This window comes from Pimephales promelas, chromosome 3 (assembly GCF_988280905.1).
Source record: "Pimephales promelas chromosome 3, fPimPro1.hap1.1, whole genome shotgun sequence".
Lineage (NCBI taxonomy): Eukaryota > Metazoa > Chordata > Actinopteri > Cypriniformes > Leuciscidae > Pimephales > Pimephales promelas.
Window position 1 is genome coordinate 8,809,819 of NC_142771.1, and position 19,816 is coordinate 8,829,634.

At 39.0% G+C, this 19,816-nt stretch overlaps 2 protein-coding genes across 3 annotated transcripts; one reads left to right on the plus strand and one right to left on the minus strand.

Moving 5' to 3' along the window:
• Nucleotides 1-71: 71 nt before the first annotated feature.
• LOC120490147 (E3 ubiquitin-protein ligase TRIM35-like) lies at nucleotides 72-10,014 on the plus strand. 2 transcript variants are annotated; one of them, XM_089128127.1, is made up of 7 exons: nucleotides 72-1,479; nucleotides 1,556-1,657; nucleotides 1,790-2,020; nucleotides 2,101-2,123; nucleotides 2,199-2,317; nucleotides 7,604-7,668; nucleotides 7,938-8,043. In XM_089128127.1, exons 1-7 carry the CDS (start codon nucleotides 1,084-1,086, stop codon nucleotides 7,944-7,946), a joined length of 945 nt encoding a protein of 314 aa, XP_088984253.1. In that variant the 5' UTR covers nucleotides 72-1,083; the 3' UTR covers nucleotides 7,947-8,043. The 2 variants fall into 2 exon arrangements, with proteins under 2 accessions (XP_088984253.1, XP_088984254.1); XM_089128128.1 differs by having other exon boundaries at nucleotides 83-1,479; nucleotides 7,604-7,693; nucleotides 7,938-10,014.
• LOC120490152 (uncharacterized) lies at nucleotides 8,273-19,409 on the minus strand. Its single transcript, XM_039687567.2, has 2 exons — nucleotides 19,071-19,409; nucleotides 8,273-11,091 (listed from the first exon to the last, which is right to left on the minus strand). Exons 1-2 carry the CDS (start codon nucleotides 19,084-19,086, stop codon nucleotides 10,304-10,306), a joined length of 804 nt encoding a protein of 267 aa, XP_039543501.2. The 5' UTR covers nucleotides 19,087-19,409; the 3' UTR covers nucleotides 8,273-10,303.
• Nucleotides 19,410-19,816: the final 407 nt, after the last annotated feature.

The following is a 19,816-nucleotide window of genomic DNA, read 5'->3' on the forward strand; positions in this document are numbered from 1 at the left end:
CACGCGATCCTAGGGCGTCATCTAACTGACGCTAAAGGGCGCCTAAAGCGTCAGATATTGAAGCATGTCCAAATGCACCCAACTGACGCCTTGGGAGTGCGAATGGGCTGGCTCAGGATGTTTCTTAATATGTCTTTTAAAACACTTTATGAGAACCGCAGCGGGTAGGCAGGCATTTAGACAATAGATTTTCTGTGGAAAAGGGATGATTGTGGTGACTTTGGTGGACTTTAAGAAGAAAACGGAACTAGTCAGTGTTAGAGGAAAGATTAAACAAAAACAAACTCACATAATCAGTAACTCTAGGCTCTTACCACAACACTTACAAGGAAGAGACTGACTTCTTAATTCTCCTTTCTGTCATACTAATTTTGTCTTGACAAAAGCAATAAAGAATCAGTGGTCAATCAAAAATGAGGAACAGAAACTTGTGGATTTATGTTTGTTTCTGGAACAGATAACAGATATTTGTGATTCTTATGGTTATTCATTTTTAAACTTTTCTTTTGAGACCTTTACAGAAGGTGGCCTCACTATCTGAAGATGATTTTTCTTGTCGTTTGTGTTATGCAATTTTCAAGGCACAGTCCCTGTAAAGATTGTCTTTAACAGTTCGGGAAAACCAAGGACAGTCAGGAGTGTCGTGTGTGCAGGAGAAGATTCTCAAGGTGATCCTCCATGTAATCTTGTGTTAAAAAACTTGTTTGAGTCATCCCTGAAGGAGAGAAATGAGAGGCGCTTCATGAGAACTGGTGTGAGAGCCGCTGGTCTGCAGTCATTAAGACAAGACTGTGAACAGGGATGATTTTGGTGGACTTTAAGGAGAAAAGGAACTGGTCAGTGTGAGGGGAAAAATTGAGGAAACACACACACATGATCAGAAACTCCAGGCTCTAACTACAAGACAGGCTTCTTATTTCTCATTTCTGTCATACTAACTTTGTCTTGGCAAAAGCAATAAGAAATCTGGGATCAATGAAGAACAAATAGGAAAAACTTTTAAGATTTGAAACCTTTGCTTCTGAACGGACAGATTTTTGTGACTCTCTTGGTTATTAATTATTGCTGGTGCTCAAACAGAAAATGGCTTCACTATCTGAAGATGATTTTTCTTGTCGCTTGTGTAAGGAAATCTTCAAGGATCCTGTTCTTCTGTCATGTAGTCACAGTTTCTGTAAAGAGTGTATTCAACAGTTCTGGAGAACCAAGAACACTCAGGAGTGTCCTGTCTGCCGGAGAAGATCCTCAAGAGATGATCCTCCATGCAATCTTGCATTGAAGAACTTGTGTGAGTCGTTCCTGAAGGAGAGAAATGAGAGGTGCTCATCAACGTCTGAGGAGATCTGCAGTTTACACAGTGAGAAACTCAAACTCTTCTGTCTGGAGGACAAACAGCCTGTGTGTGTCGTGTGTATTAATTCACGGAAACACCTCAATCACACATTCAGACCCATCGGTGAAGTGGTTTCATCATACAAGGTAACAGATTTAGGCGATGAGGAGATCATATTGAAGAAATCTCTGGTGTCTTATAGATTTTCTCTTTAAATTCCAGGAGGAGCTCAATACAGCACTGAAGTCCTTACAAGAGAAACTGAAACACAATAAAAACATTAAAGACACGTTCACAAGAAAGAAAACCGTTCAACAAATCAAGGTGCGGATTGATTCTTTTGACATATTTACAAATTTGATTAGAACAACCGAATTTATGTGTCCAACATGTTCCGGTATTGACTGTTTATTGATAAGTTTGAGTTCATTGAAGTGAATGTGATTTTGATTTCAGTTTCAAGCGGAGCACACAGAGCGTCAGATTAAACAGCAGTTTGAGAAGCTTCATCGGTTTCTCAGAGATGAAGAAAAAGCTACAATCACTGCACTGAGAGAGGAAGAGGAGCAGAAGAAGCGGATGATGAAGGAGAAGATAAAGGAAATGGACAGACACATCTCAGCTCTTTCACACACTATCAAAGACATGGAGCAGATGATGAAAGCCAATGACGTCTGCTTTCTGAAGGTCTGATTTCACATCATTGATTGATTGATTGATTGATTGATGATTGAGTTCTTTATGATGAATTGTGTTTTTTCCTGCAGAAGTTTCCAGTCTCAATGGAAAGGTGAGTGATCTGCTGGTGTCTCTGGTCTCTCTGGTTCTGATCCACTGCAGTTCTGACTCCTGAATGTTCTTCCAGAGTCCAGATCTTGCAGCCGGATCCACTGACGGCTTCTGGAGCTTTGATTCATGTGTCGCGATACTTGGGCAACCTGCCGTTCAGAGTCTGGAAGAAGATGCAGGACATCATCCAAAACAGTGAGTCTGGAGAAGATCTGTGCTGTTACACACTGGCAATCAGGCATGGTTGGGCAGGTTTTTCATCACATGTTTTTTTTTAAACAAAGTCCAGAACAAACTCAAATGATTAAAAGTGAAAAGATACTTAAGGCACCATTTGTGATCCTTGTGGTGTCGTGCTCCACAAAAACAGAACTTTTAATCTCAAAGAATGAATACAGAAGGTTAAAGTTTAGCACTCAAAACAGCCCACTTATAATTTTATATTTCCCTCTTGTAGCCATTATGTGAACTGCACTCTAATATAAAGAATTGCAGTAAGGATACCACATTTACTCATCCCTCTCCCATTTTGATGGTAGGATATTACTAAATATACTAAAATACCCACCAGAATTAACTCTACTATTTGAAAAATAAGAGGAAATTATTTTCCAATTATTTTTTTTCAAGACATAAGAATGCAATAGCTTCTCAGAAAAAAGTCTGATAACTTGTTACAGCTATGTTTTCAGCTATTTAACATAGTGCTGCACTGTCAGAAAAAGGGGTACAGTAGGAGTCAATTTTTGTCCCCCAAGTTACAATCTACACTAATGTACCCCATCGGGCTTATTATTGGACCTCAAGGCATGTTTCCAAGCAATAAAAGGTACAAATATGTACTTTTTCTTTTAACGCTTTTTAGAGAAGATAAGGAACAATTCAGACCCTGCAGTAATTCAGGACAAACTCCACGTGAACTTTTGGTCCTCCAAACTTTTACTATCGTGCCTCAATTGATTTTGATTAATATGCACAAGGGAGCAAGACAGCGTTCGTGTTGTTTGAAGACGGTAAGAGTGTGTGCGCCTGGCCGGGGCTTTCTCTCTGCTCGTTCTTATATGCAGGAAAAAAAAATCCCATTCACTCTTGGAACCCAAAACAGGAAAAGTGTAACATCTTATATCAAATTTTTATAACCTATTAATTCAGAAACTTCATCCCATGTCATTCATTTGTTGAATGCTCAAGACTGGTTTTATATATTCTCAAGTCAGAGTCCACAACATGACATCATGACTTTTGCGTAAACATACACGCCACTTTCGAGTCAAGTGGCGTGTTACTCTACGCATTTTGAGCTATCCGCGTGTATGTCTACACCATTAACGTCCGAGTGATTCCGCGTGTCTGTACATGCCGTCAAATGTCCACGCGTAACTAAGCAAAATGTACATCTACATCTGGGGAGCGATCTTTTTTTTTCTTAGGATGGTAAGGGAACAGTCATAAATGCCATTAACCCCAGTAACGGTTAGGTTTAGGGACGGGGTTGAGGTAAGTCATATATATATATATATACAGTAATAACGTTAAGTCAACGGCGTTCATAAACACGCTGAAAAGCGATTATGCGTCTTGATTGCACGCCAAAAAAGGAAATACGAATTGGCATGTCATACATACGCTACTTCATGAGGTCAGTCTGGAGTCCAAGTATGTGACATCTATCCGCGAGTCCAAGTCAAGTCACGAGTCCAGAGAATATAGTCTTGAGTCGGAACTGAGTCCAGAGAATAGAGTACTCAGAGTACTCTATCACTGTCACCAGGTTTATCAACTCTTGAGAATTAAGAGAGTAAGAACCACCCCTTATCATCCTCAGACAAATGGTTTGGTTGAAAGGTTAAATAAAGCCCTTAAAAAAACACTGAATAAGTTTGTTTCGGAGACTGGAAAGGATTAGGACAAGTGGTTGCCATACCTGCTGTTTGGGTATCGGGATGCACCCCATCAAAGGGATTTTCTTCTTTTGAACTTCAGTACACTCACCCAGTCAGAGGTCCTCTTGATTTTTTAGGAGAGGCCTGGGAGGCATCAGAAAGCCAGGTCAAATAATAAATTATTCCTTATGTCCTAAAGATGACAGAACAGTTGGAGAAAACTATGGCTACAGCTCTGTAAAACCTCCTTCACAACCATGCACGTCAAAATGAATGATAAAACAGCCAGAACCCGCAGCTTTGAAGAAGGTGATGAGGTTTTGTTACATCTACCTACTTCAGAAAACAAGCTACTGGCCAAGTGGCAGTGCCCTTATCAGGTTCAAAGGAAGGTAGGTCCAGTCACCTATGAAGTCTACATTCCATTTAAAAGCAAGCCATTGTAGACATTTCATTTTAATCTACTAAAAAGATGGCCTACATCATCTGTTTCTACAACTGTCACTAGTGAATCAAGTCCAGAGCAAAGCTTTTTCATCCGAGGATGAAGAGGAAGCAATACTTCCCTGTTCCTCGCCAATCTGCTCAATTTTTCTTAAGCCAACTGTCAGAACATAAGACACAGCAATTTTTGGGGGCCTGATACCACCAGGTCTATTTAAAGAGAGACCTGGTCTGTTAAACCACATTACCCAACACATTTCTAAACCCATTCGCCAAACTGTTTACAGAATACCTGATCGACTCTTGTTGGAAACCATGCAGAGTTTGGGGGTCATACAGCCATCTGCCAGTGAGTGCAGTAGTCCAGTCATCTTGGTGCCCAAGAAAGATTGGTGCCTTCGTTTCTGCTTGGACTTTCGGAAGGTAAACAGCGTCAGTAAGGTCAACTCCTATCCCATGCCTAGGGAAGATTAACTTATGGAACGAGCTAAGTACTGCACATCAGCATACTAGACCAATGTAAGGGCTATTGGCAAGTCCCATTGACCCCATAAAGTCAGGAATTCACAGCCTTCAGAACACTGTTTGGACCCTTACATTTCCGGGTACTACCTTTTGGACTCCAAGGTGCGCTGTCCACCTTCCAAAGAATGATTGATCAGCTCCTGCAAGGTACAGCTGCCTATCTAGATGACATTGTCATCTATATCCAGTCATGGGAAAAACTTCTGCTTCACCTGAAGGATGTTCTATGGAGGATTAAAAGTGCAGGCCTCACCCTTCGCCCTGACAAGTGTTTTTTGGCCAAGCAAGAAATATAGTACCTGGGATTTGTTTTGGTTCATGGAGTGATTTGGCCTCAAGTCAACAAAATTGAGGCTATTAGGTCTGCTGGAAGGCCACAGACTAAGAAACAAGTGCGGTTGGACCAAATCGTTAGCCTGGATGCCAGCCCGAACCACGCCCACAACATTTTTTGGTCGGGAAGTTCGGTCTTGATCCAATCCAAAACCCAGTTGTCATTGTGGTTTCTCATTTGATCGCACTCATGGAAGACCAAGAAAAAGAAGCAACCAAAATGGGCATGACGGCAATGCAACTCATGTCAAAGCCATCGCTGCATGAAACAATGGTGACGCTTTATTATAGTACTTGCACGCGGCACACCATACCCATACTGGTAGTCACTGTGCCCCTTATAAGCGGTCCTTGCCGCGGTGGGGAATCCGCGGTGCCATCGAGCATGGTGTGCGAGTCGCCGCTGCTCGCCATGGGCCGAAGCAGAGATCGGGAGACTCGCGGCCATGGACGCTCAAGGCGATGTGATGGACTGAGTTGCTGGTGGGACGGCCAAGCTCGCTGCCGGCCGCCTGGGTATTGGAGGGGCAGCTGCCATCCGGGAGGGAGAGGAGGAGTCGCCGCCGCTCGCCGTGGGCTGGAGCGTGCTACCATCCGCCGTGGAAGGGGAGGAGCAGGGAGCAGGGGACTCCTAAAGTCTGCCCATGGCACCCGAGGAGCTGTGGGTGTACAGTCTTGGGTGTGAGACCGGATATTGACGTATGGTCAAAAGACATCCCAAGACGTCAGTTATATGACGTCTTGGGATGTCTTTTGACCATACGTCAATATCCGCCTTTTTAGGGCCCCCTTAAACGTCGGTAGATGACGTTATCGGATCCTAACCCTACCCCAGACCTAAACCTAACCCTAAACCTACCCCGTCACCTAACTGACGTAAAGGTAAAGCGTCAGTTGTATGACAGCCCGGGATCGTCATCTACCGACGTTTAAGGGGGTCGTAAAAAGGCGGATCTTGACGTATGGTCAAAAGACGTTCCAAGACGTCAGTTATATGACTTCTTGGGATGGGACTGTGTTAGGTGTACCCCCCGGTCTGTGAGGAGCGATGGGGGTATGTGGCAAACAGGATGGCCGAGGGTCAGGAGAGAACTACTCATGTTCCTTTATTCTCACATTTTGGATTACTTTTTTGCGGCGCCCGAGGAGTGATTTGAGGTTAAAGTGCCTTGTTCAGGTGATAGAGGAAGAGGAAGAGAGCGCTGTTCAATCACTCTTATTTAAAAGTATTTAAAACAAATACACACACATTAAGACTCAGTTTAATTAACATCATCAGAATTTTTGACCGATACAGTTTTTCATCTCAAGCGCTCTAATGATGATGCTGATGAAGATGATATTTATCCCGAGGGAAATTTAAGTATCCAGTACCATACGAAAATGCATACATGCATTAAACATACATAAAACATATATTAAACATAAAATAACATAATAAAATGAACGTATTACACAATAGCCACAGTAAAAACAGTGCAAAAAAATTAAAAGTGCAAATGGAGTGCAGATGGATATAAACAGCCCAGATGGAGTGCAAATGGAAGTAAAGAGTACAGTATGGAGGTAGAAAATGGTCATATTGTCTGTTTACCTCCGTATTGTCTATTTACCTCACCTGAATGTTTGATTGTGATTTTAACTTGATGAGACTCAAATATTTGAATCACACATTTAATGTTCGTCGCTAATCTCATTAATAAACACTGATAATAAAAATTAGCGTGAAAACTTAAAGCTACACTGTGTAACTCTTTTAGTTTATTCTTAGCTAAAAACACAGTTCTTTCAAAAATATATGTGCTCATTAATGTATATTTACTTCGTTCAAGTAATAAAGTATTATCGTGAGTGTATAATACATAGATATCTATATAAAGGCTAGATGTCTCACGGCGGAGTATTTATCGTCATCACCGGTTCTAATGTCGGTCGCCATGTTGCCCCTCCATCTTGAAAGTACATTAGCCAAAGAGGGACATACCCGTTAATTCAAGCTTCGCATTTCGCGTTTACGTTTGAGTTAACACTCATGGACGAGGTCAAACTGGAAGCCATGTTAATCTTGGACTACATTGGCCACTGTAGGAGTTAAAACGAAATCGGAATTGAGAGGAACAGAAACTAATATTCTAGTTTACGCTAGATGGGGGTAAAAATCACACGGTGTAGCTTTAAAACACTGACAGTGATCGTGTGTATGATCAATAGGACAAGTGTCATAATTCATAATAATCTGTGTACGGTTCACTCTTGATCATTATATGAACATCTGTTGATTGTGTCTCATCATCAGCTCCTGTGATTCTGGATCCAAACTCGGCTCATCCACGTCTTGTCCTGTCTGATGATCTGACCAGTGTGAGAGACAGCAGAAACATTAAATGTCTTTTATCAGATTTGGTGTTATCTTTTTGTTGATTGCCACCATTGTTGAGATTCATTTGCTGATTCTTGCTGTCTGAAATGATGCTGTAGTTTAAAGCTGTTTAGTGAATGATGAGTTTAAAAATCCTTCATGACTTATTGTGCAGTGCTTTATCAATTTGGACGAGTGTCATAATTCATAACAATCTGTGTGCATTATATAAACAACAGAACAAAAGTACCTGTTGATTGTGTCTCATCAGCTCCTGTGATTCTGGATCCAAACTCGGCTCATCCACGTCTTGTCCTGTCTGATGATCTGACCAGTGTGAGAGACAGCAGAAACAAACAACCTCTTCCTGATAATCCTGAGAGATTTGACTCTCATTACTGTGTTCTGGGTTCAGAGGGCTTTAACTCAGGAACACACAGCTGGGATGTGGAGGTTAAAGAGAGTCAATACTGGTGTCTTGGAGTAACTACAGCATCAAACCAGAGGAAGGGAGGTGATTTCTTTAACACTGATGTCTGGAGTCTGGAGTATGACCCATATGGACAGTCGCGTGGTGTTTGTGTTGTACAGAAGCTTGATCGTGTGAGAGTTGATCTGGATTATGACAGAGGAACGGTGTCATTCTCTGATCCTGTAACTAACACACATCTACACACATTCACAACCACCTTCACTGACACACTCTTTCCATTCTTCTGGTGTTGGATTGACTCTCTGAGGATCTTACCGGTCAATAGTCATTAAAAAAATGCTTTCTTCTGCTTTCTTCTTTTACAGTCTTAAAGGTATAGCGGAGGATTTTCTTTTTCCGGGTGGGTAGTCTATACTATTGGTCCACCTAAGTGTCAATCATTCTGGTGATATGTTTACATAAGGCCGTCGTACGTGCTCATCCCTATGTAGTTTTCACTTTCAGGTGTATTATGTCGGAGTTGCGGTTTCAGCCATTCCTTTGAAAATGGCTGAGGGTCGAAAGAGAAGTGTATGATAAGAAGAGAAACGCCGCAGAATATAGAATCAAGACCAGAGTGATTTTGGGTGAATATCACACGCTGGCGTGCGCTAAAAGCACAGGTTGGGCTTCTCACTGATGCCGCAGTCGCGAAGATTCTACTACACAGGTAAAGTTTGTCATGCTATTTGGAGAAATCCATTTAAAATCACTAGTAAAAGTTAATGCAAGCTACTTAGCAATGCTAGCCCTGGCACAAGTCATGCACCGCATAGACACGGTAAACATCTCAATTTGTCTAAAGTAGCCTTTTGACCAAATGGTAAATGGCATCACGCTGAAATATTCTAAAACCTTGTGTGTTTATTATTACACAAATGCAACAAGCTAACTTCTCCATTACATATGCAACTGTGTATAAAAATAGCGTATTAATACCTACGTATTAACAATGAGACATATTAGGTTAAGGACCAACGTAATAGCACTGCTTATATGTTGCCATGTAACGTAATTGCGATTTGCAAAATAGTTTCCTCAGAACGTATTTCGTGTGATACAGGGTTGCACATATCATGTCTTGAGTCCTCGGTCACTCAATCGATCAGGCGTGCGTTTCTCGAAAGCATCGTTAGCCAACTATGGTCGCAAGTTCCGTCGTTTTCCAATAGAGTTCAATGGAAATTGCGACCAACTTGCGACCATAGTTGGCTACCCAGATAGCAAACTGACATTGAATCAACGTGGAAATATGACATCGAAACAACGTTGATCTGACATTGTTTTGCTCATCGAATTAACGTTGAACCAACGTCAGACGCGTCATTCTTTCAAAACTAACGGAAAATCAACTTGAAATCAACGCGTTGTTTCAACGTTATGAAAGCAAACCAATTTTCGATTTTCATTTAGCTTTGAAGAATGCCGCGTCTGACGTTGGTTCAACGTTAATTCGATGAGCAAAATCAACGTTGTTTCAATGTCACGAGAGACGTCGTTTCCACGTTGATTCAATGTCAGTTTGCTGTCTGGGTAACGATGCTTTAGGGAAACGCACCCCAGTATAATAAGTAATTAAAACACGGAAGGGCATTTGACATGTTGTCTTTTTTATGAATGTTTTTGAGTTAGTTTATAATTTGCAACATAATTGTGCAAGGCGTAATAGGCGTTCCCTCTCGGGAGCAAGAGTGTTTGTGCATGTGCATTTTTTTTTAAAAATTGGAGAGGGCGGGTCTTCTCTAAAATTCGGAAAGATCCTCCGCTATACCTTTAATGTTTCCAGTATTTGTATGTGTAAAACTTCTCAGAAATGCAGAAAATGTAAAGTCTTTAATCATTTACTCTTATGTTGTTCCAATCCTGTATGAGTCTTCTGTTGAACATAAAAATATATATTTTGAAGAATGTGGGAAATTAACAAAGTTTGATTGGTGAATGTTTAGAGTGCGAATCCACATGAGAGAGTTTACATTTGTCTCTTGTATTTTGATCACTACATCATTCCCAGACTTCCATTTGTGTGATTTAAGAGTTTTCATAGCATTAGAATTATTTTAAAATGTGGTAATAATAATAATTTAAAAAAAAACTAAAAGATGTGTCCAAACATTTGTCTGTATGTTTTTGTCATATATTCCACTTGCAGTAAGTGACAGACAGTGTTAGTGATGTTGAGCTGGAGCGTCTCCTCTCCTTTGGATGTGAGGAATAGATAGAGGAAAAAACAGGATGTCTGACGGAGAGCAAGGCGTCGGGGGCGGGGAATTGTCCGGAAGTAGAAGAGGGACGTTAAGTAAACAGTCGCTTTGAGAGATGGGCGGCAGGAAGTGTGGGCGTCGGTCTCTCCTCTTTTGCTCCTCCCATTTACATGCTGGCTCCGCCCTGAAGCCCCGCCCACCAGAGTCATTCCAGTGTTGTTCCCTCTTCCTGTCTGTTATTTCTAAACTCTGTATCCACTGGCTGAGCTCTGATGCCTCGTCTCTGATTTTTACACATTTATTTTTGTTTTTTCTCGTCATCTTCAGCGTCTGTCCCCTCCAAACTTCTTCAAACAAGTACTCTTCCTTTTCAGTCCTATATCCAACGTCTCTCCCGCGGGTCCTCGCTGTAGCGTTTAACCGTCCGTCAAGATGCCAGCGCTGAACGCTGACTGTTTGAGGCTGTTTATTCATGGATGTCTCATCATCTTTTTGAGGTTTTGCACGTGAAATTTTAGGTAATTGCCTGTCTCGCGTCTGAATGCAGGGTGTGTTTCGGTGAGATCCACCGGTTAACGGGTCAGAACGGTCAACAGATTGACCCGATATGTTTCGGGTCGTGTTTAAGACTGAACGCAGGCGACGATGGGGTGGTAAACTCGCAGACAGACCCGTCAGACCCACCGTACGGAAGAGCAGAGCGGGCCGGAGGTTGACCATGTGACGCTCGCTTGTTTCATCCATGCTGCAGTCTGGAGGAAGAGCAGAGATCGACATTTTTAAATCCACAAAATCCATGTTCACAGATTAAAATTATTTAGATTAAAATAAATAGGGGTTCTCCTTCACACCCAAAACAGTATTTTTTTTTTTAACCTAAATGATAATTTCATTGCTGTTATGTGTATGCTCAGACAGTGTGGTTTTGCGTTCCCTGTTTTTTTTATCCCCGTTTTGCTTTCCTGTGTTCCCTAGTTAGTTTCCTTGCTTGTTAATTAGTTCCACACACCTGTTTCTGTTTAGTTGATTACCTTCCCGGTGTATTTGAGTCCTCAGTTTCCTTTGTTTCATTGTCCGGTATTGTCTTTGCTTCAGTGGTGGAGGAAGTATGAATCTCCCCAGATAGCAAACTGACATTGAATCAACGTGGAAACGACGTCTCTCATGACATTGAAACAACGTTGATTTGCTCATCGAATTAACGTTGAACCAACGTCAGACGCGGCATTCTTCAAAGCTAAATGAAAATCGAAAATTGGTTTGCTTTCATAACGTTGAAACAACGCGTTGATTTCAAGTTGATTTTCCGTTAGTTTTGAAAGAATGACGCGTCTGACGTTGGTTCAACGTTAATTCGATGAGCAAAACAATGTCAGATCAACGTTGTTTCGATGTCATATTTCCACGTTGATTCAATGTCAGTCTGCTATCTGGGTCAGTACTTAAGTAAAAGTACAAATAACCAGATAAATATTTACTTTAGTAAAAGTAGAAGTAACACAATGACAACCATACTTAAGTAAAAAGTATCTGATTTTAAATGTACTTTAAGTATTAAAAGTAAAAGTACTTAACAATTGATTCTCTTAATGACTATTTTCTAATGATTAATAAAACATTTAATTCTAACTCAATCAACCTAATACTCCTATAAAGATGTTCAATAATGATGGGAAAAGCTGAAACAAGCTTGCAATTAGGCAATATAAACCATGCTTATCCACTATGTTTGGCAGTAAACACAATTAATTTATGGTGTAATTCTGAAACTCTTGGCTTGCCTTAATCCTAACCAAACGTATATTACACAGGGTGTGTTTCCTATGCACGTAAAAACACATTTTCGCGTATAAATTGCACGATAATCACACTGCGTGCGAGACGCATTTAGTTGATGTATCTATGGCAACCAAACGTCACTGGTGAAACAAACGTGCAACGAACGGACGGATTACGTTGGTGGCTCCCAAGATGGCAGCGTTGTAGGAGGACGTGTGCTTGTCGCTCTGCGAGCAACTTCGAAGGGTTTATGATATTACTGCCATTTTTTTAAATAATTTGATGACAGAACCTTAAGGAAGAAGAAGATAAAATAAAGGGAAAAGGGAAAAACGATCATATAGCAAGACGTACTTAATTGTAGGCTACACGAATGCCCAAGTCTAAAAAGAAAAAGAAGATCTCTGAAAGGTTAACGATTTCCCAATTCGTGTCACTAAACATGGAAGAAGATAACAAGTCTGAAGGGTCGGCAGCCCAGAATCCTTTGAGTGGAGACGAAACGTGCTGGTATGAAGCCACCCCCGAGCCATTGTCAGACACCGATTTATTTCCCATTTTGGCGGCGGAGACGCCAGAAAAGCCTGCCAAGAAAAGGATTCGTGAATCTCAATCAGGTGGGCGAAACTGGGAATCGGCTAATGCTGAACTCATGGAGGCAATACGGGCCATGGCCAGCAAGCAGGATGAAACACTCCGGAGAGTCTCTGCTATAGGCATAACTACCGAAACTACTTCCAAACGGGTTGAGGAGCTGACGACAACTGTCAAACAATTGTCATTGGATGTTCAACAACACAAGCAAACACTGGAGATAATGAAAGTTGCCAATACAAAGCTCCAAGAAGAAAATAAGCACCTGAGAGAAGCTGTTGCTGAGTGTCAACGATATAGCAGAAGGTGGTCGCTTAAGATTCACGGCGTAAAGGAATCAAGAGATGAAGACATCAGAGGCAAGATAATCGACATCCTTGGGAAAATGGCTCCAAAGCTTCGTGATGACTTCAAACAAGGCATTGACATCGTCCATCGCGTGGGGAAACTGAGAGATGACGGCGCTGCGAGATCAACTATAGTTTTGTTTGCCTTGCGTCGTCTTCGTGATGCAGTGTGGAAAGAAGCTAAAAACTCTCAGTACTTGCAAGAGAATCGTCTCAGGATTACCGAAGCTCTTTCTCCGGAGGACAGAGTGGCTCGGGAGAAGCTCTGGCCTCTGATCAAGAAGGCGCGTGATGAAGGGAAAAAGGCTTCATTCCGTGGCGCTTCGGCTGTCATCAATGGAAAAGTTTTTAACTGTCCAGAATAGCCTCTTTGGCTGAGCATCTTCTCTTACCAAAGGTATTAAAGTGCACTTAAGCCCACTGTTCATATGGCATTTTTGGAGAATAACTTCAAATCGTCTATATGGTGTTGGAAATTTAATGTGACTTAGGCCTATGTAGCCAGGCTACCATGTTGTTTAGACTTGGATTAATCTTCCTTTTGTTGTAGCCATAAGCACTAATGCTACCTTAACAGATTTAACTTTTTCTTTTTTTTTCATACTAATATAAACGATCTCCTTGTTAGACCTTAAATGAGATCATGTTAGTTTCATATTCTAAGTGCAGCCGTCCTAACGTTCTTGATTCTAATTTGACGGCTGTAGGCTACTACAAGGTTCTTGCTGTTTTAAGGCAGGTTATCATCACCTTCTTGTAAGGTCTTTGCATACTTTTTGCGTTCAATAGCACCTTCAGGTAATTTCTTTTCTATATATTTGTTCTTTTATGGATTTTTTGTTTAAACGTCTTAACGTCTTGTCTTTAAATGTGAGAGGTATTCGGGACTTAACAAAGAGGAAAGCATTATTTTTATTTTGTAAAAGGTCTGAAGCTGACTTGATTTTATTACAGGAAACGCACTCTTGTGACTCTGATACAGGGTTCTGGAAAGCTCAATGGGGTAATGTCGCTCACTTTAGTCACGGTTCTAACCATTCTGCAGGTGTTTCAATCCTTGTGCACGGTTTCAAGGGGGATATTTTGGAAGTTGTGCCCTCTAGTGACGGAAGATGGATAATAATAATAGTCAAGCAGGACAATATAGTTTTCATAGTTTGCAATGTATATGGTTTTAATTCACACTGTGACAATAAAAACCTTTTTAACTCCATTATTGGCAAGCTAAGGGATTTAAAAGGAAAATACGCAAATGCCTTTTTAATCCTTTCGGGGGATTTCAATGAATGTCCAAACGAAATAGAGGATAGATACCCACCTAGAGCGGCTCGATCCTCCCAGGGAACCGATTTAATCTCTTCTCTGTGCTCAGATCTATCCTTAACTGATGCTTGGCGTTTTTTTAACCCAGACATCCTAGATTTCACCTGGAGTAATAGATCTCTTACTTTGAAGTCGAGAATTGATTTATTTTTAGTTTCTTCTTCTGCTCTTCAATTTGTTAATGAGGTTAAGCATGTTTATGCACCCCTTTCGGACCATAAGTTAATTATTTTGAAACTAGGCTCCCTCGACCAGCAATCGGGCTTGAGAGGTTATTGGAAGTTTAACAATACTCTTTTGAGTGACGACTCTTTTAATAATTCTGTTAAGCTTCTAGCAAAAGAGATCTTCGAGTTTGACATTAATAATAAACATAAGAAAAAGTGGGAGTACTTCAAGTATAAAGTTAGACAATTGGCTATAAAAAGATCTAAGGAAATAAAGAAAGAAAAATATAATTCTGAACATGTCTTGATGAATAAATTAACTCATTTAATGTCAAAAGGAAATATTAACCCCGAAGAAGGAATTGAAATAAAAGCCATTCAAATTCAGATAGACCAAATATATACAGAAATGGCAAAGGGTGCATTTATTAGGTCAAGGGCTAAGTGGCTGGAAGAGGGTGAAAAGAACACCAATTATTTTTTTGCTTTAGAAAAAAGGAATGCTAAAAGAAATTCTGTAACTGAGCTCTACATTGATGGCACCCTCTCTAAGGATCTTACTCTCATTTCTAAATTTGTTAGCTCGTTTTATGGTAATTTATATCAATCTAATTTTAACAGAGAAGAAAGTGTAAGTTTTTTTGAAAAAATTCAAAACACTATCCCTATTATTAGTGAAGATTATAAAGCTTCCTGTGATGCTGATCTTTCTTTAAATGAAGTTAAAAATTCTTTGTTTGCTATGAAGAAAGGTAAATCTCCCGGGATAGATGGGCTAGGAGCAGAGTTCTATATCCATTTCTGGGAGCTTATTCAACTTCCTTTAATGCACATGTATAGGGAGTGTATTGATCAAGGGGAAATGACCACAACAATGAAGCAAGGCATTATTTCTTTAATCCCGAAACCTGGTAAAGACCCTCACTTAATTGATAACTGGCGTCCAATCACATTATTAACTATAGATTATAAAATTCTGGCCTCTGTATATGCAAATAGATTAAAATCTGATTTAAATTCAATAATTGCAGAAACTCAAACGGGCTTCATGAAAAACCGCCACATTAGCAATAATATAAGACTCGTTTTAGACTTGCTTGACTATGCTGACAATATTGATTCTGACGCCTTCGCTTTGTTTCTTGATTTTTACAAAGCGTTCGATACAATCGAACACCCTTTTTTAATACAAGCCATCAAAGCATTTGGTTTTGGAAACCGTTTTGTCGACATTGTCAGTATGTTTTATAAAGATATAAACAGTTCTGTTATCATTAATCAAAATACTTCTCCACGATTTCAGATTAATAGGGGGGTTAGACAGGGGTGCAACATTTCTCCCTTTTTATTTATCTTAGTAACTGAACTACTAGCTATACACTTAGTAAAGGAAGTACATTTTGAAGGAATAAAGATTTTTGGAAAGGAAATAAAGATCTCACAGCTGGCGGACGACACCACCATTTTTTTAAGCAATAAGGACCAGTTGAGCATTGTCTTTGAACTGGTGGAGAAATTCTCTTCTGCGTCTGGTTTAAGGCTTAATCGTTCCAAGTGTGAGCTGTTGCCTCTTCATTGTTGTGGTGACTCCGCTATTGATAACATTCCAGTTAAACAGACTGTAAAATATTTAGGTATACATGTATGTAAAAATATTATAGTTAGACAGGACTTAAATTTTTCGAATAGAATACAGAAAACCAAATCAATATTCAATTGCTGGTTACAAAGAGACTTATCTGTTTTAGGTAGAGTATTACTCTCCAAAGCAGAAGGCCTTTCTCGCTTTGTTTATCCGTCCTTGTCTCTTTTTGTAAAGGACTCAATTGCCAATCAAGTCAACAAGACTTTCTTAGATTTCATTTGGAAGAACAAGTCTCATAGGCTTAAAAAAAATGTTCTCTCTAACCCTAAAGAAAAGGGAGGCCTAGAGATTTTGGATTTTATAGATGTAGTCAATACATTCAAAGTTAACTGGTTAAAAAGGTGCATTCAAAATCCTGATTCGATTTTTTTCTTTATTCCAAATTTTATTTTTAATAAACTGGGTGGGCTTTCGTTTCTTTTAAGGTGTAATTTTCTGCCAAATAAATTACCTATCAAATTGTCCAACTTCCACCAACAGTCCCTCTTGGCCTGGAAATTATCTTTCAGTCACAACTTCTCACCACACAAATCTCTTCTTTGGAGCAACAGCGACATTCTTATTAGGAATAAATCAGTATTCTTCCCTAAGTGGTTCGATAGAGGTATTAACCATATACTCTGCTTATTTGATGATTCTGGCTCCATGCTCTCTTATGAACAGTTTATGGTAGCTCACGATTTCCCAGTACCCTTTAAAGAATTTAAATCCATCACTGATGCCATCCCTAGTGGAATCAGACAATTAATGAAATATCATCTGAGCTATGGAAACAAAGATATCAGAGAGTTTTCTCTTATGTTGGATGGGGTAGAACTGTCTGATAAAAAGTGTAATAATAAACACATTCGCCGACATCTGCAAAAGTGTAACTCCATTGTTCCAAGGGGGATGTTTTATTGGAATTCCTTAATAAGTAATGTTAATTGGAAAAAAACATGGTTGATTCCTCACAAATATTGTATCTCTAATAAGGCGAAAGAGGTCCACTTTAAACTTTTACACAATATTTACCCTACAAATTGTTTTGTTGCCAAATTTCTAGACATTGACACATGTTGTACCTTTTGTAAACAGAGCACTGAAACCATTCCTCATTTATTTTTTAATTGTCCAGTTACCAAAAAATTTTGGGATGATTTAGGTATTTATTTTCTCCATTCTCGAAATATAACTCACTCTTTCACCCTGAAAGATATTATCTGTTATTCTTGTTTTCCACAAGATGGCACCCTGGAGTTTGTCATAAACTTTATAATTTTATATGCTAAGTTTTTTATACACAAACAGAAATTTAATAAGTCTTCCCTATATTTTAAGCACTTTATTTTGGAACTTAATTTGCTTCTTAAATCACACGAACTTGTGAAAAACAAGAAGAACAGAAAACTTGTTTCTCAATATTTTGACCTATTCCCCAATTCCTCTTAACATCCTTATTATTTTTCCTCTTTCATTTAATATGTATGTATGTATGTATGTATGTATGTTTCTTTTTGTTGTTGTTATCTTTTTTTTTTTTTTTTTGTATTTGTTTTGTTTTTGTTTTTTTCTTGCTTCTGTTTTTGGTATGGTTTTGTCTGTACAAACGCTTGATTGTATATTGATGTTCTTTTTGTTTGTACTAGTTATTGTTATCAATAAAAAAAAAAAAAAAAAAAAAAAACGGACGGATTACGTTTTGGCAAAAGAAAAACTGATCAGAAAATGTAATGAAAAAGTAACAGAAGTTGTAGAAATGTAGTGGAGTAGAAAGTATAGGCTAATAATTGCTGCAAAATGTAACGAAGTAAAAGTAAAAAGTATGCACTATCTATTCTACTTAAGTAAAGTAAAGATACGTGAAAAATATACTTAAGTAAAGTAACGAAGTATTTGTACTTCGTTACATTCCACCACTGCTTTGCTTTATGTGGTTGTGTGTTAGTTTGCTCCTGTGATCATACTTTGTAGAATAATAAAGAATTATTTGGATTGTCCTGCATTTTGTGATTATTACAACCACAGCAAGGCATATATAAATTGGTTATATAAATTATATAGATAAAAAACGATTGTTTTTAACTAAGCATTTAGTGATGTTTAGACAAAAGGTGAAAAAAAGTCAAATAAATAATAAAAACGATCATAAAGGAGTTGAACATTGATAAATTCACATACCTTAGACTAAAATAAACATATAAATACATTTTTTTAAAACTAACTAAATAAATAAAGTACAGTCATATAACAGTACGTAATGATGAATATAATATTCAAACAATAATATACATCTTTCACAGTATAAATTGGGTCTTGACACACACAGTGTGTCTTTTAAATTTTATGATGGGTGGCCGTCGCATGTTTGGCATCTAAAATATTAAAAACTCCTGGGTCAAACTGTTTGTCAAACGGCTTGCGACATCCATAAACTATAGATTAATAGATGTGTGTTGTTAAATAAATTTCTGATTAACAAAGAAGGAAAGGACTTTTCTTAGATTGACTTTAGTTAGCACCGGTGTTTCAATGTTTTTTTTTGTCATACCATGTTAAAGCCATTTTTAGACTCTGAAGGTAAAAATGTAAAAGCAATGATATATAAATATGGTAACCACACAGTACTGTGGTATATATTGAAGTAAACATAGTATTACCATGCATTTTAATAAAGTGGTGTGACATTTCTGAATTAAATTGTTCTGGAAGAACATCGTCAATGATGATAAAAATAAAGCAGGTTCAAACAGTAAACAGAGAGACAGCAATAAATGAGAATGAAATCAAGACAGAAATAGTTTTGTTTTATAAAGGGAAGCTGAATGAAAATCAAGAATCTACCTGATGATGATGAGGTCAGATTTACACACAGACCAGCATGAAGAGCCACTTACAGTCTGACGGCTTCATCTCTTATCAAACACACTCGGCATCCATTGCCTGACGGCTTCATCTCTTATCGGCATCTGTTGCCATGGAGTCCTGCAAGACCAATCAGCATCTCTCAACTTCTCTTCTCCCTCTGTCTCTCTTTCATGTCGTGACCTTCACCAGCACGAAGCATGTGCAGCTCGCCCCTATGTCTGTCCATTAATTATGAAACAGACGGCAGGACAGCAGCTCTGACCAACACAGTAATCCAAAATGTGGTGGTCTGTTGCATCATATACACTCACCTAAAGGATTATGAGGAACACCGGTTCAATTTCTCATTAATGAAATTATCTAATCAAATATATATGTGGGTGCACTGTAATTATACACAGTGCACCCACATATATTATGTAAACAAAATCTTTTATTTTGGATGCGATTAATTGAGATTAATCGTTTGACAGCCCTAATACGACATATTTATACACAGTCCTGTAGTATATATATATATATATATATATACTACAGGAGGACAAACTGAAATTCCATGAAATTAAATCTGAATGCCCAGGACCAAGAATCCAATAAGATCCAAAATTCCAATATGATTTTTTGACAAGGGTGACAACAAGGTTTTCATGTAGAATAAAACAAATCTGAAGCTACTAACTACACTGATATGAACTGCCATGGTCACATATCCTCGAAACTCCTGCGATCCAACAGCTAAAGCCAAACTCACAATGATCATTCATTTCAAAGTAAC